The sequence below is a fragment of the Apteryx mantelli genome, chromosome 8, assembly GCF_036417845.1.
Source record: "Apteryx mantelli isolate bAptMan1 chromosome 8, bAptMan1.hap1, whole genome shotgun sequence".
NCBI lineage: Eukaryota > Metazoa > Chordata > Aves > Apterygiformes > Apterygidae > Apteryx > Apteryx mantelli.
In genome coordinates this window covers 8,230,253-8,253,419 of record NC_089985.1, presented here as the reverse complement: position 1 = coordinate 8,253,419, position 23,167 = coordinate 8,230,253, and the positions used below count along the sequence as shown (strand labels likewise).

General features: G+C 40.0%; 1 protein-coding gene across 1 annotated transcript in view; it reads left to right on the top strand.

The window, feature by feature from the left end:
• HMCN1 (hemicentin 1) overlaps positions 1-23,167 on the top strand; it is a 187,794-nt gene that overhangs the window by 132,295 nt on the left and 32,332 nt on the right. Inside the window, exons 54-74 of the mRNA XM_067300619.1 lie at positions 56-259; positions 1,114-1,227; positions 2,124-2,311; positions 3,157-3,253; positions 6,392-6,553; positions 7,654-7,767; positions 7,907-8,109; positions 8,348-8,429; positions 8,560-8,691; positions 8,912-9,061; positions 10,419-10,578; positions 11,601-11,725; positions 13,340-13,523; positions 13,698-13,795; positions 14,199-14,477; positions 15,075-15,265; positions 16,449-16,530; positions 17,327-17,463; positions 20,708-20,849; positions 21,734-21,878; positions 22,483-22,610. Coding sequence (XP_067156720.1) covers positions 56-259; positions 1,114-1,227; positions 2,124-2,311; positions 3,157-3,253; positions 6,392-6,553; positions 7,654-7,767; positions 7,907-8,109; positions 8,348-8,429; positions 8,560-8,691; positions 8,912-9,061; positions 10,419-10,578; positions 11,601-11,725; positions 13,340-13,523; positions 13,698-13,795; positions 14,199-14,477; positions 15,075-15,265; positions 16,449-16,530; positions 17,327-17,463; positions 20,708-20,849; positions 21,734-21,878; positions 22,483-22,610 — 3,117 coding nt within the window. The remainder of the gene's footprint in view (positions 1-55; positions 260-1,113; positions 1,228-2,123; positions 2,312-3,156; positions 3,254-6,391; positions 6,554-7,653; positions 7,768-7,906; positions 8,110-8,347; positions 8,430-8,559; positions 8,692-8,911; positions 9,062-10,418; positions 10,579-11,600; positions 11,726-13,339; positions 13,524-13,697; positions 13,796-14,198; positions 14,478-15,074; positions 15,266-16,448; positions 16,531-17,326; positions 17,464-20,707; positions 20,850-21,733; positions 21,879-22,482; positions 22,611-23,167) is intronic.

Here is a 23,167-nt window from a genome sequence, read left to right as displayed (position 1 = left end):
AAATTAGTTATTTCCACTGTACAACTCTAACTTTTTTTTCCCTACCTGATCACAGTTCCTCCTAGTTTCCGAAAGCGTTACAGGGAGTGGGAAGCTGGTAACGTGGTAGACATGGGAAGAGGCGGAGAAAATAAAGATGTGATTATCAACAATCCCCTTTCTCTGTACTGCGAGACCAGTGCTGTTCCTCCTCCGGTTCTTACGTGGTACAAAGATGGACGCCCTCTGAGCTCTAGCGATAAAGTACTGATCTTACCAGGTGAGCATTTAAATATGGCATTCCATGACCTTAAGAAATGGCGCTGGTACTGGAATTTTCAGGTTAATAACAAACTTCTCCTGATCAAAACACTGTATTAATGTTCTCAGGCCATTTCGTCTTTCTTGACTGGAAATGCTTCTCCCCAGTGCTCAGGCTTAAGCAAGCTGTTTCTTTTTTTCATTTAAAATTTAGTTCCTGAAATGGGGTGAACGTCAGCATTTAACTTTCCTATGATAGGCTAGTTTTGGGTGGCACGTGTGAAGAGGGGTACGGATCGAAGGGCAGTGGTGGGGATGACACCTTTTTGTCTCCCTGCCACTCGTCTGCTTGGAGACTAATGACAGCCACTCCCCAAATATATTCCTAATAATATCCTCTCTTTCTAAAGCTATTTAAGGGGCTATCCTTTTCCTTAGGAAGAGAGTGAAAAGTAGAAATAGTATGGACCTATAAGCCACAGTATGGACCTACCAAGAAGTGAATTTTTTCAGTCAGTACAGTTCTACCAGAATATTTTGTGGTTTTATTTCCTTTTGCTGATTAGTCAGTTCTCTGTCACCTTGCTGAGAAATATTTCTCTTTTCAGTTTGCAGTGTGGCTGCATATTACTGAAGAACGTGTATTCCTTCCCATGGAATTAATTACTCTTTCCTAACATTTCGTTATGAACATTGCTGAATTCCAAGTAGCTGCCAGTAGAAAGTAACTAGGAAATAAAAAATCTTCAGTTACTTATAATTCGGAACAAATGCTGACCATTCATAACTTTGCTTGCTCAGGTCTCCAGCGAAATGTGGTGTGGAAGTGATGGAAACGGCTTGATTTAAATCTTGAACGCGTTTTCCTTCCAGGAGGCAGAGTGTTGCAGATTCCACGGGCGCAGGCTGAAGATGCTGGGAGATACATGTGCGTGGCTGCAAACGAAGCCGGGGAAGCGTCCATTCATTACGACGTCCGCGTGCTCTGTGAGCCTTCCTGCTTTCCTTTTTCTTTCTAAATGAAAACTACGAAAAGAGTTCTGCAGAAATGAATGAAGCATTATATTCTAGGATTATTTAGCTTCTGAAGTTTATAGATTCTATATATTTGTAAATTATGAAATGAGTATGTTTACATAGGGTACTAGAGTTTTGAAGAAATGCACAGAATTACATGAAAATGGTATTAATGCTGTTAATTCTATATGTTTATAAATTATTTTTATAGGCACTCAATGGCATTACCCCATCCAATTTCACCATAAAGAAAGGCATATGTAGAAGTCCTTTTTTTTCTTCTCTTCTTACATTGGTCATAATTTTCTACAGTATCCGGCAAACACCCCGAGTCTCAAGTGAATTGCTGATTTAGATCAATTGATGATTTAGATCACTGAATGCCTGCAGGGTCCATGCTTTGTATGATCCATTTACAAGCACAGCACAGAAGGCTTTCATACGCTGCTTGCATTGCCTGTTGGTGTACTCAAGGGCTTTGCCTTGGGAAGTGCTTATATCTCTACTTCTTGTATCTGCTATGGAAAGCAGTGATTTATTGTTAGGAAGAGGAGTCAGCCTCGGAAATCCTCCTTTGTTCTAGCAGCAAAGAACATGACAGACTAGCTGGAAAATTAGTTTCCCCTCTTCTTTTTTATGGCTGCTGTGAATAAGCAGCTCTGTGCAATCCCTTGAGTTATACTGATTTGTTCCAGTTGAACTATTCCTTTGGATTTTATTTATCTTTCACTACATTCGTTGAAGATTTCACCACTTCATTTTGCAAACCCATACTTTGTGTATGGTTTTGCTGCTCCAGCATCTTAAAAAATACCACTGAGCAATACTAAGTCACAGTATTCTTTTGACGTTTTGCTTTTTTGTAGTACCGCCATCCATCGGGGGAGCTGATGGTGACCTGCCTGAAGAAGTGACTGTGCTTGTGAACAAGACTGCCGCGATGGACTGCGTGGCAAGCGGCAGCCCTACTCCAAGTATTACCTGGCAGAAGGATGGCCACCTCCTAGCAGAAGATGACAAACACACATTTTTATCCAATGGAAGAAGGTTACAGGTAGCGCCAAGTGAATAACTGATTTTTAGCATCACAAGCACACCACCCATAAAGACAAATTTGTCTAGATTTGCTGAGTGTGCAGTTCTGGGTTTTTTTGGTTTGGGTTTTTTTTTGTTTGTTTTTTCATCTTGGAGGTGCTGCCAGCCTAAGGAGTGTCTGTCCCTTGTCCATGCCCCTCAGCGACTTATCCCCACTCCTGTGCTGTTCCCTCAGTTGTGCTGACTTAACTATTTGTGGGGTTGTGCTGTGAACTGCATCAGGGAAATCATTTGGTTTCAAATAATGTTGCAAACAGAAAGCTTATCGTGTAGAACAACCTATTGCTGTCAGTTTTGTTTGAGTTTCCTTAACAGTATTTAATTTTTGCAAAATTTATTTTCTCTAGAAAATAGTCTGTCCTGAAGAAGAAAATCCCACTCACTTCAATCGATAGATGAAATCAGATGAAGTTATTAAAACAGAGAGCTGAACTTAGTTCCATCTGTTCTTGCACCATGAATTAGGAATGCAGTAAAATACAAAAAGCATATAGAACATGGAGATTTTTATTTCAAATATTTGGGAAATAGTTGTTTTGTTATTACTTTTGAATTAGCTTAATAGGACAGATACTATGTTGGCTTTTCTGGAGGTCTGAAATGCACAAGTTTTGAAAGGAATAGCATCAGTGGAAGTTTCTCAGGTTGGTTTCTTCATAATACTGCAATTTATCCTACAGTAGGGCAAAAAAGCCCCAATGAAACAAGCAAACACAAAAAACCCTGGAAACACCCAAACTTGATGCTTTAACTGTAAGCTGTCTTGTATATGAGCTCTACTACAGTCTTGTTTCTTTTTCTTAGATCTTGAATTCCCAAATAACAGATACTGGCAGGTACGTCTGTATTGTGGAAAATGTAGCTGGAAGCGCCAAAAAATATTTTAACCTGAATGTTCAGGGTAAGTGTATTAATCCCTAATTTGCTGACTGTTTACTTTCAAATATCATTTTAGTTTGAGTATACTTATTTTAGTGTAGTGCTTAGTAGCTTTAGTAGCTTTATGCATGTAAGTCATCTTATCGAGTGTAATGGAGATCCTCACCTAATAGAAAATAGAAATCAAATGCAAGTTTAAAGTATCTTGGTAACACGTCCTTAGTAGGGCTTTTGATACCACATGGCCTCAGCTCGTTGTATGTATTCCCTGTAGTTGGACATGAACATTGAGGGAGCCTTGTGCATCGGTTGCGTACGCTGTGTAGGCTTCCCTAAATCCTGAAATCATTAATTACAAACAGGTTGCATAATGGTCTGCTTTGACATGTTTGTGAAAAGTGGTTTCCAGGAGAATTATCATTGGAAAGCATTAAACGAGTAGCTAAGGCATTGCAAAAGCTTACATTTTCTTTTATTTCCCCTTCAAGAGTCCTTTCTCCTCCTTTTTTTTTTTGTTGAGTTACAATAGGGTTAAAATAAATACTGGCCTTTGGCTTCACAAATCTAAAACAAACACAATCAAGAAATTGTAATGTTTTCCGTTATTTTTTAAAAAAAAGCAACTCCCTACTACCTTTCCAAACCTCTCCTGAAAGCTTCAGAAATTTGGGATGTATCCAGTTAACGTTTCAGAGTTAACCCTAACTTCCCCTCCTGTCTCTGCCCGCTGTTCATTCCACCGCTTTTAGCTTTCAGTTCTGAACTGAAGGTCAAGCCAGCGTTACTCCCACAGAATACTCTGCACAATTACATGTTAAAACCTATCAAGGAATAACGGCAGCTACATCGTTACCCACTCTAACACTACACGTCGGAGACTTGTATCAGGGTCTTCTGCATCCATATGGCCAGTATCCTTTTCCCCCGTTTTCCGGGTCCTTGTCAGCTAGCTGATCTTCTGCATTACGTACTGGATAGAAGTGCTCTCTTCTCTCTCTTGCTTGGATGTAGTCCCAGAATCCAAGGGATTTTGTAGTTTAGGTTATTACATGCGGAGGAAATAAGGATTGTTCTCATACATGTATGCAACAAATTTACATGCTAAATGACACAAATTTATAGTATTTTTCTCTGCTCAGTGATATGATTAGAGAGCCAGAGAATCCTGTTGTCATGGGGAGAATTTGCCCCGGAGTCCTTCTCCGAGAAGTTCTGTTCTTCTTTCAGTGGAGTCTGTCTGGATTTCCTGATGTTCGAGTTTTGTTTTTAAATCAAAATGTTTTGGCTTTCCTTGACGTTTGCGTTTTAATCTGAACTTCTTGACTTTAAAATATTTGTTTATAATGACCACAGTCTAATAGTATTATTTTAAAATAAACATCTGTAGGAAGTGTCAAACTCCAGCCTAATAACACCATTTATTTAGGACTATTAATCTTTGAATGCAGTTTCATTTGAAGAGTTAGACTATAGATGTTCAGGAAAGGACCAGCCAGGCTGTAGCACTGATGAAAATGCATCATCACTGAGCCGCATGATCTTTGTTTTGTCTGTGTCAGAAAAAAGATTATTTTTAGCGTTTCTGTATGTTTCTAATATAACTGCTTTCATAAATTTAAATACAGTATGAAAGGATACACTCTTTAAAAAGTTGAAAAATACATCTCTTATCTTACAGGTGAATAATAAACTAAAATAAAACCTTCTAAAACATGGAAAGTAAGCATCCTGTAACCTGTAAGCAATCCGTAACCTTAATATACAATATAGATAAATAGGTGGTTTTCATACTGAATGCTAAAATTGAACCCATTACTGTATCTATATGCATATGCAAATACATTTGTGTATATAAATCACATAATTATGTAAAATGCAGTGCATCTGTGAGTGTTTTGCACATGCAGTGGAAGGCTGCATTATTTGAAAATAGACCACATAAATAGTTTAAGCAAAATTCATTAAAAGATAGCTCAGGTTGTGATATTTAATGTCCCACTGTCTTGCACTGCCAGTAATCACATCTATGGGAAAGTAACTAAAAGTAAATAAATGTAAATAACGACAAAATGTCATCAGATCCAAATCCTCCATTTATTCTAGTGAACCATTTTATACTCTTTTATATCAGGGGACATAGCCCTCACTTATTCCAAGTTGAAAAACATGGGCAAAGTCACCCATTTACCTTGACTCCTCTTTGTTTCTGCAGTGCCACAGAGGAGCCATAAACTTGGCTTAATGACTGCTCTGTGTCATTCAAGTGACAGAAAGCAGCTGGAGCATTTCGGGTGGATATGCTCCAAAATATTTTAACATTTCATTCTTTGAAGAAGAGGATTCCATGTGTTCTTTGGAATGATTTTTCCACCCAGTGGAGCCAGGAACATGCCTTTGCTTTCCTCTTAAGTGTTTTATATATCCATGCTGCAAAAACATGGAAACTAAGACTTGGGATTTATTAAAAGGAAGAGATTTATAGTTACTTTGTTTTAAATAGTAATTGTAGAAAGGTCAAATGTTAAAATATTCTTGTCTTTAGAAATAGTGGGACTTGTAAGCTTAAAAATGCACCCTTAGAGCAATGCACTCATGCCAGACTTTTAAACTGCTTAGCTCAACATTACACAACAGGTTTGTCTGCTTAACAAAAGAGCTCTGAACTAGATCAGAAGGAATCGTTTGTGGTTCTCTAGAATGCAAAAATAGATTTTATAAGAACAGGAGCAGGACAGAATATCAGCAAGAAATGATATACCCTCCCAAATATTCTGACAAGGTAATTTTAGTCTGTCTTGCCTTACATAGCAAATGTTCTTGGGAGTACAGTGATTTTATAATTAATACTACATTTGTCAGGAATTACAGGATCTCTTGTAGGTTAGTTAGCCTTCCCAAATCCCAAGCAGGAAAGGATTGCAGGTGAAGTTGCTGAAGTTTTTTGTGAATTGTAGGAAAAGGGATGACAGCTGGACTGGCTTCAGCCCACATTTCCAGATACATCCAGAAAGCAGAGATCAGTTCATAGGATGTGAAAGATGATTTCAACTTGGTCCTTTGGCATAACTCAGCAATTCAACTTTATTTGGTCGGTCAGGATCTTGTGGAATATGGGTTGCTGACACGTTGATGGATACTCTTAATGTATGTCTTCCTGCAGTTCCTCCAAGTGTTGTTGGTGCTAATCCTGAGAACTTGACTGTGGTGGTGAATAACTTCATCTCTCTGACTTGTGAGGTCACTGGCTTTCCACCTCCTGATCTCAGCTGGCTCAAGAATGGAAAACCTGTCAGCTTGAATACTAACACTTTTATTGTGCCTGGTGAGGAATCTCTGCTGTTTCTACAGCCCTCGGGCTTACCCTCTGTCTGTTTTGCCTTGATAAGGGGGGCGGCCATTTATGAAGCCAGTGTATTCTCGGTATCACTCCAGTGAGCAGACTTACATCAGTAAGACACTTGACCTACTGTGTTTTTAGAATATTTAATAATATCTTGGCTGCTGCGTGGGTTCACTTTAAAAGGAAACTAGCTCAGACTGAAAAAAGTGAAATCAACTTTTTGTGTGAGAAAGACTAGAGAGCAAGTCACATAACAGAGGTGCCCGAATATAGGTATTGGTTAAAGCTGAGCCACCTTGACTCACCTCTCAAAGGGATGATCAGAAATTGAGGTGGAGATTAAGATAATTTCTGTTGCTTTAAATGGCAAAAAATAACAACCCTACCATTGACTTCAGTGGGGAATTAGATTAATTCATAGTAAACTTTTAACTCTCAAGTAGAAATCCTCGTATTCTGAGGTCTTTTTACCTATTCCAAGGCCCTCAGTCAATAAGGTCCAGGAGTGCCTGTGTCATTTCTACCCCTCCTGCTGATCTTCAGCCCAGGGTTTCTAGTGCACGTCACCTGCTGTGGCTCTCAGTCCCATCCTGCTGCTATTACGTGGTGAGGGGCTGCATTTACAGCATAGATTAAAGAGCAGATGTAGAAATTGCTTAATGACAGTAGAGAAGAGACATCTATGGAGATTAGTAATGTAGCCGCAGAGAGTAGCTTCACGGATGGAGACGGGTGAGACTACTGAATAAAGAATGGGATAATGACAGATGTAGGTGGAGAGAGCATAGTTATGTCAGCAGAGAGAGATTAGCAGCTGTAAAATATACAAATCAAACAGGAGTATTAGTGGTCCAAATTTGTAATTAACAGCACCAATTAAATTTACTGTAAAATTTTAGTTCTCTGGTATTTTTTTGCGGGGATTAATGAGCCCTAATAACCAATGGCAATGCAGTGCTTTTTTGAATAAAAGGTCAATATAGTGCCTATGCTTGGTCTGTCGGAACTGCAATTTCAAAATAACATTTGAGATTGGTATAATAATCACAGAATAAATCTGAAGTCTTCTCTCTTTACTTTAGGTGCTCGGACTCTCCAGATTCCCCGAGCCAAACTATCAGATGACGGTGAATATACTTGTATTGCCAGAAACCAAGCTGGGGAAAGTCAGAAGAAGAGTTTCCTAACTGTCCTTGGTTTGTTTGTTTGTTTTTTACTATTTTCTGAAATAATATCAAGTGCTGTGAAAATGCAGTATTTTATATTTTTCCTTAGGTTGTTTTTCCCCCCCTCTGACAAAACAAAGGCAGAAATAACTCTCAGCTTGTTCTTCAGTCCCCCCAAGCATCAAAGACCATAGTGGAACGTCGCTGGCGGTGATGAATGTGAGAGCGGGCACCCCGGTGATATTAGAGTGTGAATCCAATGCTATCCCACCACCAGTCATCACATGGTACAAGAACAGGCGCATAATTTCAGAGTCTGCAAATGTGGAGATCTTAGCAGATGGGCAAACGTTACAAATCAAAAGTGCTGAGGTGGGTGAGACTTGTGGGATGCTGCATCTGCAACTACTCCACTACTGTTAAGCAATTGTTTTGCCCTTTATTGGTGTGTTCCACGAGGTGTCAATAGGTAATTTATTTGCAGGAGGCCTTTCGTTCTGTAAAAAGGACTTAGAGTTGAATTCTAATCGCAAGGGCAAAGGCTGTTAATATCACTACACTGTAGCGTTAAAATAAGATCAACGTAAGGATTTATTCTTTTTAATTCTAGGTTTCTGACACTGGCCAATATGTGTGCAAAGCCATAAATATTGCAGGGCGCGATGATAAAAATTTCCATCTTAATGTTTACGGTGAGCATATGCAGTGTTATCTACAGTAATTATTCTAATACAGTAGACATTTTATGGTGGATGGTTCACAATAAGCTTCCAACAGTATTTGGTAACCCAACTTTTCATATTGCTTCCATTCGATTTACAGTGCCACCAAATATAGAAGGCCCTGAACAAGAGTGGGTCAATGAAACTATCAGCAATCCTGTTACCTTTGTGTGTGATGCTACTGGAATTCCTCCACCAACATTAATATGGCTTAAGAATGGAAAAACAATAGGTAATGTTCTCTTATCCTCTTTTCTGCTCTTTTCTCCCCCTTTGGGGTACAACTGTGCTGTTCTTAGTCTATTTGTTTCTTCGTCTGTCTCTAAATAGACTCTTCTATTAACTGATCAAAATCCTTTTGTTTTGTTTTGAAATTTTGATGAAAAGTTTTCACAATCTGTGTTTGCTCTCTGTGGCCTGGTTTGAAATGATCCCTTATTGCTTGTTTTCAGAAAACTCCGATTCTCTTGAAGTACATATTTTATCAGGGGGAAGCAAGCTTCAAATTGCTCGCTCTCAGCTTCTAGACAGTGGGACCTACACGTGTATTGCCTCGAATATAGAAGGAAAAGCTCAGAAAAATTACATCCTTTCCATTCAAGGTATGGTATGTGAGTGCGGTGAGCAGAACTGGTTAATAATTGTTGGATATGGTGCTCTATCTGCATTAGAGACACTGAGATAATATAAAGATGGGGAAAAGTGGAAAATTTGGACCATCGTTTCTATCATTTGCAACCAGTGGCGAAAGAAATGGTTAGACTATTATACCATTAGTCAGAAATTTGCATAAAAAAATGTTCTGAACATCTGATTGCATCGCAGTTTGAAAATAGTAGGGAATTCTGTTTATGTTTGTTGCTGATCCCTGGTGAGCCCTGAAGCCACGTAGGTTGCTCTAAGGTGTCAGAAGTAGAACATCATCCGTGGTTTCAGAAGGAGTGATGCTTGGTACCTTTTTTGCCATAACACATAAAAGGAGATAGCAAAGAAATACTGGCAAAATGTTCTTATGAGAGAAATGAGGTGCAGTGTAGTGAGGAACGCTGAACTGTCTCCTGCCTCCCTTATACTGCAGCCGTCCTCGCTTTCCTGTGTTCTCGTTGACCTCAGTCCCATAGATTACGCTCTTTCCTCCCGCGTTGAATCAGCCGCTTACTGCATAGCGTCTGCAGCTTTCTGCCCGTTCCCCCCGGGCCAACACGTCGCGCTTTTGGGGAGAGGCAGCGTGAACTGCGAGCAGTGCGCGCTGGTGGGTGCATGGGTGATAACGGGCTGTCGGGAGGCCAAACGGGACTAACACCTGCTTCATCGCAGCAGTCTGTCTTCGGGGGTGTTATTTCGTATGTGTCCCCCTGCCTGCCAGTGTCCCCCAACTTTAGCAATTGAATATGCTCGATTAAGCTGCTTGTTTGGTCAAATTTGACTGAAATTGCCTGAAACTTATTAGTGGGACAGATTAGCTTGACCAATAGCGTGACTATATCATCCTTGTTCTCTTAAAGAATGGGTGAAAAATGGTCACTGGTTAGGACTGAGTAAATACATGACTGTTAGCAGGAATCCAATGGTCCTGATGCAATAGAGCATTTGACTGATTTGCTCTAATGCTTGCTACGCGTGTGCTCAAAGTTAAACAGGCACTTAATTGCTTTAGTGATTTGGGATTTTGTCATAATATTATTGTATAAGTTACCATTTGAGCAGATAACTGTAAATATTTAATGTAATGACAAATACAGATTTTCTTGTAATTTTGTAAATTAGCAGTTTTAAGGAATGATGAAAATGACTTTTGATTTCATCTTTGCAGAAACCTTTCTGGAAAGAATATGAATCATATGCTTTCTAAACTTGATTTGTGTGGAGAAATTACAATAAGCATTAGTATTTCTCACCTGTGTTAGTGCAATGTCTCTTGCTGATGAATCTTCTCTTCCCTCCATCCTGCATTCCCAGTTCCTCCTAATATTGCTGGCTCCGAAATGCCCAGTGATGTCAGCGTGCTCCTGGGAGAAAGCATCCAGCTTGTCTGCGACGCCAATGGAGTGCCTGCCCCTGTTATGCACTGGCTTAAAGATGGAAAAACAGTTGCCAGCAATGAATTACAAAGAATAAGGCAAGCAAAGATTATGCAGACTTTGCATTCTCTGCTTGTATAATTTAAAGCATAAAGAGGGGAGTTAGGACACTGTTGGGCCTGAACAGTCTTAGGTTGGCCAGGTTAAGACATCCTCTCCCTCTTTAGCTTCTATGATTCTAGCACGTTTTGTGACTACTTTGATTTTCTGCTCTTCAGATACTGTTTAAAAGGTATGGAGTGTCATGTTTGCACGAAGGAAGTCTAGTAACCCATAAAATGTCTGTGGGGTGATACGTCTGTCCAATTTGTACGTGTCTGGCTTTAATTCAGAGAGTCGGGATTTCAGGGTGATTTTCTAGCTCTAGATCTAGGTCTGAATGTATTCTGGATCACGAAGCAGCCTTTTCCCAGGCACTTCATCCTTATCCTCGTTGCACAGTTGCCGAGGGGGGGCCGCACCGCAGAGAGGCCGTACACCGTGGAGCGTGCCACCTGGCAGTCAAGAAATACGCAGCTGCCATTACAGGCCTAGGCGTTAGCCGGCAGGGGAAGACGGATGAGTGAATGCTCTTTCGCTCGCTAGGCTTCCCCTCCAGCCTGGCATGCAGGGCGCGAAGGGCCTGGCCCTCGTCGCCCACCGCTATCCACAGACACCGGCAGGCAGGCTTCCCGCCCCGCTCCCCTCCCAAGGGGATCAGACACGGCTGTGCCCTCTACTCCAAACACTGGCTCTACTCCACACACAGCTTTCTGGCTTTGATCCTGAGGGTCTGAGGGAAAGCTAAAAGTGCCAGTTTATACTTTGGTCTGGTGTAGAGGTTGATGCAATATGTAATACGGCTGGAACCGAAACCTAATACAAGCTAAAACAGGACATCTCTAGGAAGAACTTCCTAGCCTCTCTCTAATATTAATATTTTGCAGAGAAGAGTGGTTTTCTAGCCAAATTTCCCAAGAGGACAGAGCGAGTTGATTTAAATGTACAAAAACGACTGTTTATTTGCCAGGTCATAGGAATATGTAAACAAACTTACTGTATTTTATGACCTTCCTTGTAGAGTAACTCCAGATGGCAGCACATTAAACATTTTCAGAGCTCTCACTTCTGATACAGGCAAATACACTTGTGTGGCTACTAATCCTGCAGGAGAGGAGGACCGAATTTTCAACTTGAATGTATATGGTGAGTTTTTGCAGATGTGAAACTGAGATCTCGCCCGTAATCCTGTCTTTGTGAGTGCTCCCCAGAGAGGGCCAAGCAGTGAATGCCTGTCTTCAGGGTAATACCGCGTGCATGTGGTTCCGATTTCCTGTGCTGTAGATATCACAGCGTATTACACAGGATGTTCTGTCGATGCAAAATGGTTGCAATAGCTATTAATCTGTTTTGGGGTAAACAGAAATTAGTTCCTTTGGTGTATTTCATAATACAGGAATTCTACTTGTGATGATTTTTCTTGTAGAGGAAGATACACTGGGGGCCGATTTACCACGATACTACTCCTTTGTTGTATTAGGTAATCTCCATAAATTCCAGTCAAAGTACCTCAGCTAAAACCAGGGTAAGATGCAGGGAACTAATTCCTAATAGGGTCCCACCCCTGACCAAGAAATAGTTTAGCTGGGTTTTAAAATAAGCACAGAAATAAATAAGATTTTGAATGGAATTCTTCTCTTACACAAAATGACACAGAGAAGACAGCATAATTCTTCTTTACCGGTGCAGGGTGTGGACGTTCTAGTTTGTGAAAGGTGGGTTTATGAAATACTATGAATAGCATGAAAGAATGATGAGTTCTGCACAGGCAGTGTTTCATGGATATGTAAGTGACCATCCCAGGTAACCACTGGGAGATTCAGGGTCAACTGGAATATTAGGGTGAGCAGAGTAACCAGAGATGACCTTTGACAGAATAAATAATGGTAATACTGAATAATAACCACATAAGCTCTTTTTGGCACTACACATCTGTGGAGAGATTGTTTGATCGGTTTGTGTTATTGGTTGTGGTGCAAGCTATAACTACTTAAGTGGTTTTATCTGTGCAACTGTCATGGTGGGTGATGGGATCCTGCATCAGCCAGGGCTTGGAGATGCATGTGTCTAGGCCTTCTTTGTACAGTCGGCCCTTGCTCCCAAGACCAAAAGGCTTTCAAACTAAAATATAAAACCAAACAAAAAGACAGACGGATTACTTACCCAGTCACTTTGACATTTTCTGTATTGACAAATTTAGTCAGCGTATAGGTTTAGAGGTTAACATACTAACTTTCCTCCTGCATGATTCCAGCTCTCACCTTAGGCTTGATTAAGTAGGTAACTTGACAAACTTGGCCAAGTCCCCTCTGGTCCCCAAGGTTCATCCCATCCCCTCTAAGGCTTGACCACTTGCTTCTTCCTGCGATGAGCTTCAAGCTCGGAGGCTCCCCGTTGCTTGCCTTGCCCTGCAGTCTCTCAAACTTTTTCCTCCCTGAGCATGCTCGGTAGCTTCCCCAGGAAAGGAGCAATTTGTATCCCATACCATCCGATTACAATTTCTTCATTTATAAAAAGCACAACCCAGCCGTGAACAAATAAATAAGAAAGAGGGTCGCCATTCTACTGTGCACCTGGTTTTGCATATGTAAATGGATATTAATTAGTGCTCAATATTATTGCTAGAGGACTTACAGTTTGCAAAAATTGGGCAGCTTCTTCTTATTGCATTGCCTGTGGGGCATTAGGTGCTGGATTTTTGCATTGGTTTGGGTCGCTATCTTGTTTAATATCTCCCTTTTCAACATTTACAAAATGTAGTTCCACCAACAATAGCCCATAATAAAGATGAACCAGAGGACCTCACTGCCCTTGCGGACAGCTCCATAAATATTGAGTGTACTGCTTCCGGAACCCCACCCCCACAGATAAACTGGCTAAAGAGTGGACTTCCTCTTTCTATCTCCTCCCAAATCAGGTTGCTCTCAGGTGGACAAATTCTCAGGTTGGTTTTCAGTTATTTTAACTAGATGAGTTATCCATTTTCTTCTGCTGTGCCAACAGAGCTCTGCTAATATTGTTGAAAACAAGAATAAAATTTGATCCAAACCATGCCATATTAAAGGCATAATAATATATTTCATTTTCAGCTTGATTAAAATGTTTTTTTTTTCTTTAGACTTGCCAGAGTGCAGGTGTCTGATGTTGGTGTGTACACTTGTGTAGCATCTAACAGAGCTGGAGTGGACAACAAGCATTACAATCTTCAAGTTTTTGGTAAGCTTCTATGAAATGCTGTATGCAAGGAAGAAAGTGATATTACTTGACTGATTTCTTAACCTAATCTTCTGTTTTCTTTCTCGCCAACACAAAGTTGCAGACTTTCACAAGTATTTCTTATGTAGATAACCTTTAGGAAAATGTTCACTTTTCTAGAAATTTTTCGTATGGAAAGTGTTTTAACCCTCAGAGTCCTACTTGAATTGGCACCCATAACGTGCCACAGATTTTTTTAGGTTGAATAACAATATATAATTTCCAGTTGAATTTCAGCACACGTATTAAACATAAATGTAATGAGGTGAGGAAATGCAAAAGGATAGCTGCATTCCATTTGTTTTATATGAAGTGTTAACTTTTGGGTGTACTTGGTATTAATCCGATCTTTGTTTCTCTGCAGTGCCACCGAGTTTGGATAATGCAGGAGGAACAGAGGATGTGACTATAGTAAGAGGCAATTCAGCTTCAATGCAGTGTTTTACCAATGGCATTCCTACCCCGACTATGTCATGGTTTAAAAATGGACATCCTTTAAGCCTTGGAGCTCACTTGACTTCAAAAAACCAAGGAATGGTTCTTCATTTTGTCAAAGCAGAGGTTGGCGATACAGGCAAATACACCTGTGTAGCCTCAAATGACGCTGGAGATATCAGCAAGCACTTTTCTCTAAAAGTGCTGGGTAAGTGTTAATCTTCCAGTCGAACAAAATGTGAGCAGTAAGTGTCTACCCAAGAGAGAAATTTTAAAATTTCTAGGAATAAGAAATATTTTTAAGAAAGATTTTCTGTGATAAATAAGGAAATGGAAGTTACCTAAAGATGTGTGAATGTATAATATAATGTATAGTTGTCCTCAAGATTTTCAAAGTACATAAATATACTAATTAATAGTAAACTGATTTACAGAGTAACTTGGTTTAAACAGATAACTTTGGTTAGTAGAAATTCAGCTTGACAGGTTGATAATCAGCTGCTGTAAACTGGCATAGCTGCAGTTAAAACAGCTAAAGGGCTAATAAAAATCTTCACTGGTATATGTAATATCTTTAGCCCAGAATTATGAAAACATTTTCTAATTACTAATTTAAACTCGCAAGATACAGAAATTGCTAGACAGAGGCAGAGGGAAATTACATGAGGTGCTCAGTGGATTCATGACCCAGCCAGAAATAATACTAATGCAGACTGATTCTACAAACTCCAAGCATAAGGCCTGTGTATCAGGTTTTAGAGGCTGTTTGGGTCCCTGAAGAACGTGAATGGTTTCCCTTCCGTAGAGCCGCCTCGTATCAATGGTTCTGATCAACCGGAAGAGCTCTCTGTGGTTGTTAACAACCCCCTTGAACTGCTCTGCGTCTCCACTGGCATTCCGGTCCCCAAAATCTCGTGGATGAAGGATGGGCGCCCGCTTCTGCAGAATGATAATGTTCATGTCCTAAGAGAAGTGCTTCGAATAACCAGTGCGCAGGTAAAGCATTTGTTTCAAAATGTGCTCGGTTTGAAAACAACCCTGGAGGAGTTTGCAAAACTGCCTCCTCTGAGATGTCCTAAAAAGCTTCCCCAAAGCTTCCACCTGCATTTGCAATCAAAGAATATATTTTTCAAGTCTTGCCTTGGAGTTTCTCATGCAGAACAAGCAGTGCTACCATAGGTTAAGACATGACCAAGTACTTCTACCTCTTCTGCCCATTAGCTCAAGTACCTTTCAGAGTACTGTCTTTTTTTTTTTTGCTGGTGCTTCTTGACACACAGCAGAGCAGTCAATGCCAGGGACTCGTGTCCCTTTCTGGTTTTATTTCTTTATTTATTCTGTACATGTATTGTTCATTGCCTGCCTTTTTGACTCATGTTACTGTCTCCTGCTTTTTTTCTTTCGTATTTTATATTTCCTTCTCAGCCTTTTTTGTCTTTCCATTACCCCAGATTTTCCTACTATTTGTTTGCTTGTCACATATATAGGCCATAGTTCTCAGAGAAAAATTGTATTTTCATCTGTGTGCAAATTAGGAAAAAAAATAATTAAAGATGATACAAAATGTTTTAGACCAATTCAGGCTATAAAAGAGTCCTAGGAAAAATAGCCTTTATAAAACTGCGCTAAGAAACTAAAGCTATATCACGTACAGTCAGCCAGTGGAGTTCGCCAAACACAAGTGGGACAGTGCTTGGAAAACAGGATGAACAGTCCGATTGCTGCTGGTTTTGTTTGGAAGCAAATGCTCCTTGTATTTATAATGAAGAGTTTACAGAAAATAGAGAGCATAAAGCTATTAATGAGTATGCATGCAGAAAACTTTCCTTAGTACCCATAAGTGACCCTTGCACAGACTGATACCCACAGTCAGTTCTGTATTCATTGATAACTGATTGCAAAAAGCAGCAAGAGGAGAAGAGATTCTTGTAGGAGGCACGATTTTCAAAGAGATTTTTGGGGGGCCTGCAGCTTGCAAGCCACCTCTGTACGATCCTGCCCTGGTAAAATAGAAAAGTTCTTGAGATTGTTTGTTTTTTATTTTCAGGCATTCTCTGTCTATTGTCTTTGCTTTTAATCGCTGCCTGCTAAATATTGCTGCCAAAGTTTGTATTTCACTGTTTTTCTAAATTGTTCCCGCATCCTGAAATTTCTCCTGAAGCTGCTTGGGTGTTTCTAGGTGGAGGACACAGGGAGATACACGTGTTTGGCATCCAGCCCAGCAGGAGATGATGATAAGGAATATTTAGTAAGAGTGCATGGTAAGCCTAATTTAGGAAAAAATATTATTCCTTGATTCTGTAAAAATACTGAGGTATGTATCAGTTTTCTCATTTAACCAGTTACGTATTATTAAATATGAAATGTTGTGCTTTGAGAAAGTGATAGTTAACATTTCTGTGTATAGGTAACTATTCTGAACATTTCAGATGATTAAAAGGGGAAGTTTTGGCTGGTGCAACTGCTTTCTGTTATAATTTCAAGTGTTATATTTTGAATAACTAAGTTATAGATAGAAGCATACCTCATCGTTTTTCAGTTGGACTGAGTTTGTTGTTGTTATTGAAAAAGGAACAAGTATACTGATATCCATAATCTTAGTTATTCAGAAGAAAGAGATAGGAACTGTATCCAGAAATGAATATATGCAATGAAACGACAGAAAAGGAAGTATAAACAGGACTTCTGCAGTTTTACAATAAGCATCAGGATTCTTTAAAATTATAGATCCCAGCTTTCTTGATGAACAGTTTCGGGAGCTTCTGCCATCTCTGCTCCATCTGGTTTAAATGCTGGTATCCTCACTGAGAATGGACTTTGAATTAATTTCTGACAAAGTAGTTTCTGGTGTGTGACTTAAAAAAAAACCCAACAGGTTCATCAGTTAAACAAAGGTGATATACTTAACACAGGTCTGGAAAAATAAAACTACTTAATAGGCACTGTAGCTTTGTGTTTATTTTACATCTTGAGAAATAAAATAGAGTTTTTCAGAGAATGATCTTAATGGTAGCTCATATGTGTGCTGTTAATTGTATTTCTTAATTTTTGCAACAGTTCCTCCTAACATTGCTGGAACCAGTGGTCCTCAGGACCTCACTGTGTTGCAGAACAGACAAGTTATACTGGAATGCAAGTCAGATGCTGTGCCGCCTCCGACAATCTCATGGCTTAAAGATGGAGAACTTCTAGAGGTATAGCGGCTACGTTACTTGTACTAGTCTGTTGCTCCCTTTATTTTTTACACGTAGTGCTTGAGGTTTCTTACTCTGCTCGCTTGCCCCTTCCGTGCAGTCAAGTTATGGTGCCTTGCTTTCAAGAGAAGCTGAGTAGCCCCAGTACAAACACAGTTAGTCCTAAATGAGTGCCTGAAGCTAGCAGGCATGTGAAGTGGCCATCCCGCTGTTACTTGTTCTTTTTTCCTTTAGGGGGATCCCTTGCTCCTTCTGGATCCTCTGCACAATCCTAGAAGCCTTCGGTATACTCCTGAATGGCTTCCCAGGAAAGGTAGCTGAGCAAAGACTACACTATGTTTCCTTTGGGTATATTATGCATCCTCATATTCTAGCAGCATTTAGAAAGGAATTTAAATTCTTTACATTGAAAACAAAGAAGCAGATTGCTAACTACCACAGTTTTATATCAAACGTTGCCTTTTTCACTCAGAATTCGAGGTAGTGTCATGTAAGGCAGCGAATCCGTGCCGGCTGAGGGGTAATCAACAAGATGAGAATACTGTCAGCAGGAAGTTTTTTTAATCGTGCATCCTCTCCTTAGGATCACTCATATTTTTCAGTCAGTAACTAGGTGCTTTCCAGTTGATCCATTTAAGTTCAGTTATTAATTGAACTTAACCAATCAATAATTTCCCCCCATTTTGATCTTTATTTGTGAATAAAGAGGAAGCAGATTTGGCTTATGAATTGCCTCTCCTGTAATTGTAGTCTTCATCCAAAATTTAACTGTGGTTTGTTTATGGTGAGTGCAGATGCATGTTTTACGCAAACATCTCAAATACTTCCCTGGAAGATATTTCTATGGTCGGACTGTTTTGGTTCAGGCAATTTCAACTTGTTAGTCGCAGTAATACTGACAAGCATCTTGTTAGCAAAGGTACGGAGTGGCCGTATCAGAAATGTGCACTGTCTTGAGACCGGTTCCAGTTTCACTTCTCATTAGTGCTTATTAATAAGTAGGAAAGTATGCTAAAATAACAGCTACTTATGAAGTTTCCAGCGTTTTACTGTCCAAAGTCTTTCTCAAAAGGTCCTGCTTCTTTGCTTTACTTATGACATCCCATCCCTCAGACTCGGTCTTTTTTGTAAGTTTAGAAGCATGAAGTGTTAGTGGAAAAAGCAAGAATATTGAGAGAGATTGTCTTACGGAGACTGAGGGCTGCTACCTTGAATGAAGTAGAGAAGGTGGCTAGAAACAACCCTAGGAGAAATGCTCCTTCCCTGAATGCTCTTCATTCATGGTGTGAGACTTGAGTATTCATTTCGCTTCAGTTTTTAGGTCTTTAACTGGATAATGATTCTTTATAAAAACAAGTTTGATCAAGGTGTGGAAGTTAAGTTTGTGAATATTTTGGGGCTCAGTCTTCCTTGAAACCCTTGCATTTTCACTAGTACTTGAGATTGTTTACTTTTTCTAAACATTCTTAACTAAAATAAAGCATGAAGAGAAGAAACCACCCTTAGAAGTTATTTGCCAGAGAAGAAAGAAGCAATAGAAAACACGATGATAGTCGCAGATATTCAGCTGAGCACTTGTGAATTAACTTTTGTTGTATTAGTTCTCCTGTTGCTTCAGGAGAAGCAACTTCTCTGCGGGTGATGTCTGAGACGTGTTGGTTGGGCAGTATGGTAAATCCCCTGCCTTTTGATTTGTAACAAAGTAGGGAAGTTTAATATCTAGAGTTAGCTCTTCTCTGACACTAAATTTGAGTTACAGATTTCATCCAGACTCAGGCCTCTTAATTTGTCATGTGAACTTTAAGTAGCAGACTTAGGTTTATTTTATCCCCTGCCATCGTTTCCATTCTTCAGCTTGGCTTATATAAATACGTACTACAGATGTCAGGAAAACGTTGGTGTCCTACTGAACGTGTGGTTGCTTTCTAAACCTCAAAGAAATGTAATGACTTACTAATATTAAGCAGTTGGCAAAGAGCTCTCCTTGGGCATGGAAAGGGATACTCTGTGGCATATGATTCTCCTTATCTTGGAAAAATTGAGGTCTCACAGTGATGAGAGAGGATTGGAGGAAGTCAGGCTTTCAGATTGCAACCTTATTTCAATTTAAAACATCCCTGCTTTTTGAAACAATGTCATAGAGGAGAGAGCCTTTCCTCCTGGTTTTGTCGTCTTCCACTGTGCAGATTTCAAGGTTTACTCAAGATCTCTGTGTGTTTAACGATGTGACTGTGCAGCACCAACATATATCTGCTGGCAGAACAGTAGGAAGATCTGGCCCACAGCAGCTTTGGCAGACGTAGCCCTTGCACTTTGCACTGATTCGGAAATTTCACCTGTGAGGCTCCAACACCGCTGCTGATTCGGCATCCGTAGGCTGGTCAGCTGGTGCTTTGTGTGACACCAGAGCACCAGAGCATGGGCGCAAGTACAGGAGAGTGCGGAGCTGGAGGAGCTTCAGGTAGCTGCTGTAGTTGCTATCCTCAGATTCTCTAGCCAAAAGACTAGATGAGAATATCAGCTTTCATTTTCATTCAAAATATGGATAGCACGTACTGAAAAAACTTGAAATCATGTTGTTTTTCTACTGTTTTTTGTTCAGTCATGATTTTGAACACTTGTAGTTGGTATTACTGTTAGCCATTCATTCAGAAAAACTTCAACTTCTGGTGGCTCTTTAGCAGCTGCTGTAAAATCATTGTAGAGCTGAAAAGAGTGGTATCCTCGTCACATCCAGAAGTGCTGGCTAGTAAACTTGGGCTAAACTCCGGTAGTCTCTTTATGCTGGATGCCTCCTGGTCAAGACTGTACTGTTTGAAAAACTGTGTAGGGGAACTTGTATTTCTTCTGCCCGTAGTGTGCGTGGATTTGGAAAAAAGTAAATCCATAATGTACTGTTAGTTGCCCCATTCTATAAAAAACACTAAAGCCCTTTGGCTATGTAATCAAAAAAGCCTTCTTACTCAGGCAAAAGCCCCCGTAGGGGTTTCAAGGTGGAACAAATAAGCAGTGATAATTTTTCTTAAACCCAAATGAAATTTTCGGAGAGGGGTAATTAAGCGTTGTTCACCCTGTTATCTTCACTGACGTGTAAACAAAGTTAAGCCAGCAATGAATTCAGCGCCCTCTTTCTCTCTGGTATCCTGTTAGGAGTCTCGTTACTCTGCCGCAAAAGACGGCTCTGTCTTTGCATGGAGAACGAGGGTGGAATTAAACCTGTCAAACTGCCTCTCTGTCTCCGCAGGGAACGCCTCGAGTTCGAATCCTGTCCAGCGGGCGATACCTGCAGATCAATAACGCCGACCTCAGTGATACAGCGAGCTACACCTGTGTGGCAAGTAATATTGCAGGAAAGATGACCAGAGAGTTCAGGCTGACAGTACACGGTAAAATCATGGATCCATTCTTGAGTATGTTAATCTTTGCATGGTGTTTCTGCTGGAGTCCAAAGGGCAGGAAAGAAGTATTTACTAGTCTCTTCATAGCCAAGTGCGGGCCGCTTAGGCTATGTTTAAACTGTGGGACCAGGTGTATTTCCTCATGTGTGCCACCATCTAGACGAATTCTTAGAGATTTGACTGGCATCTTGGAGATTTGGGTTTTTGTTCGTCCCTGGCTTGGCTGCCAGTTTTGCAAGTTACTTGGAAGCTGTGGCTTGGTCTCTGCACTGACAGTAGGAATATAGGGCCTGAAGGATCTTATGTATCTTGCTAGCTGTGCTGTACTATCGTAGGCATTTTTGTACTTCCTAACTTTCCTTTCAAACCTATTTATTTTCTCATTTCTCTTCTGATGAGAAACTGTTCTATTACGACATTATGGTGATGATGAGAAATTTTCTTCCTATTTCTATGCTTTTCACAACCCAGGCATATGTACTTGCCTCCCCCTTCTCCCCCATGACTGTCCTTTCACTTGAAAAATTCTTTTTTCTCCTTAATTTAGTTGGAGAGCAAGGGTATCCACTCCAATCCTTGTTTTGCTGAACTAAATATGCCAAACTTTTCTGCTGTTTTAGCTATATGGTAATCTTTGCAGCAGCTTGCAAAGATCATCTTTACAGTGGTCTCAGACAAACTTTGTTTTTCATTCCCTACTGCATCATGGCAATTACCACGTGCTACACAAAATGGTAAGAAATTTGTCTGTGCGATACCAATATTGTTGCAATCATCCCCATACCTGTTACTGTGACTGTTTCTGTGTGACTAGTTTCAATCAGTGCAGCATAAAGTTTTTTGATGCATCACCCGGGATTTTACCTTTACAGTCGCTCCTACAATCCGAAGCAGTCCTCAAACAACTGTGGTGCATATAAACGCTTCTGCTGTTCTGGAGTGTGTTGCAGAAGGGGTACCAGCCCCAAGAGTTACGTGGAGGAAGGATGGAGCTATTTTTTCTGGAAACAACACCAGGTATTGTCCAAGAGTCAGAATAAATAGTCTTCAGTATTTTTTTAAGAATGTATTAAGGAAAGTTTGGTCAAACATCTTGGATTTGCCAATTAGTTTTGTTTTCACAGATCAGAACTAATGTTTGTACTGTACTCTCAGATGGACCCAAATGGGGAACATGCTGCGATAGAAACTAGTTTAAAGAAGTTATTCTACAGAAAAGTAGCAGTGCCAAAGGTTTCTCCCTTTTGTTATTAAGAAACCAAAAAACCTCCTTTGACAACCTAAGTGTAATGATTTCTCCTCTGATATTGAAGATTTTTGACAGTGAAAGATTTCAAAAGTGAAGGATCTTTACATTTTTTGAAATGGATGGAGCTTTGGGATGAAACCAAGCAATTTCATGCAGCTCCAAAGCTACCTGAGTTTACCCTGTGAAAAAAGGAAAAGAGTCACAATAAATCTAATACAATCAAATGGGAAAACTGTATGTGGCCAAATTAAGATGCCACATATTTAGGTTATTCCTAGTGTGCCCTGAGTCATCTGTTTCTTCCACGCTATCACAGTTGTCTGTGATTCCCTTTATTGGGCAGGGGGGCAAAAATCCATGGCTTTGTTTCAGATATTCAATATTAGAGGATGGCTCTCTACACATCCACTCTGCACATGTGACTGACACAGGAAGATATATGTGTATGGCAACCAATACAGCGGGCACTGAACGCAAACGAATTGATCTGCAGGTCCTTGGTAAATATTTTGCTTTTAGATAATTCTACATGTTCAAATAAGTCTGAAGTATAATTCAGTTATATAACTTTTCCCATTTGGGCAGTATCATGAAAGCTGATCTTATTTAAGGAGGAGCCTGGACCACAGAAAGGAGTTCTGTCAAGTTGACCAAGCTCTCCAGGCTGACCAGAGTCTTAGGTTTCTTCTCAGGACCACCCTTTATGGAGCAGGCAGTCAGTTAAATTCAGTTTCATGCTTAAATTCTAGCTGATTCCAGTTGGTCACATTGGTCAAATTCAGTTTTAATTAGCCCCTTTTTCCTTGTTGTTTAATTTAAAAAAAAAAAAAAGGAGAGAGAAATTTACAGTCTTCGGAATACAGCCCACAGGTTCATGATTAAAAAAAAGTATTTATTCCTTGTTATTTGTTGTGTGTGTGACAACGGGAAATAGGAAGAATTGGCACATTCCATGCTACATGTTTAGTAAGTTTGTTAATGTCGAGTTATCTTTATTTCTAAAAGTCAAGTGAACGTTTTCAAACAGTTAGCTCTGTGTTTATGGAGATGAGGTGTG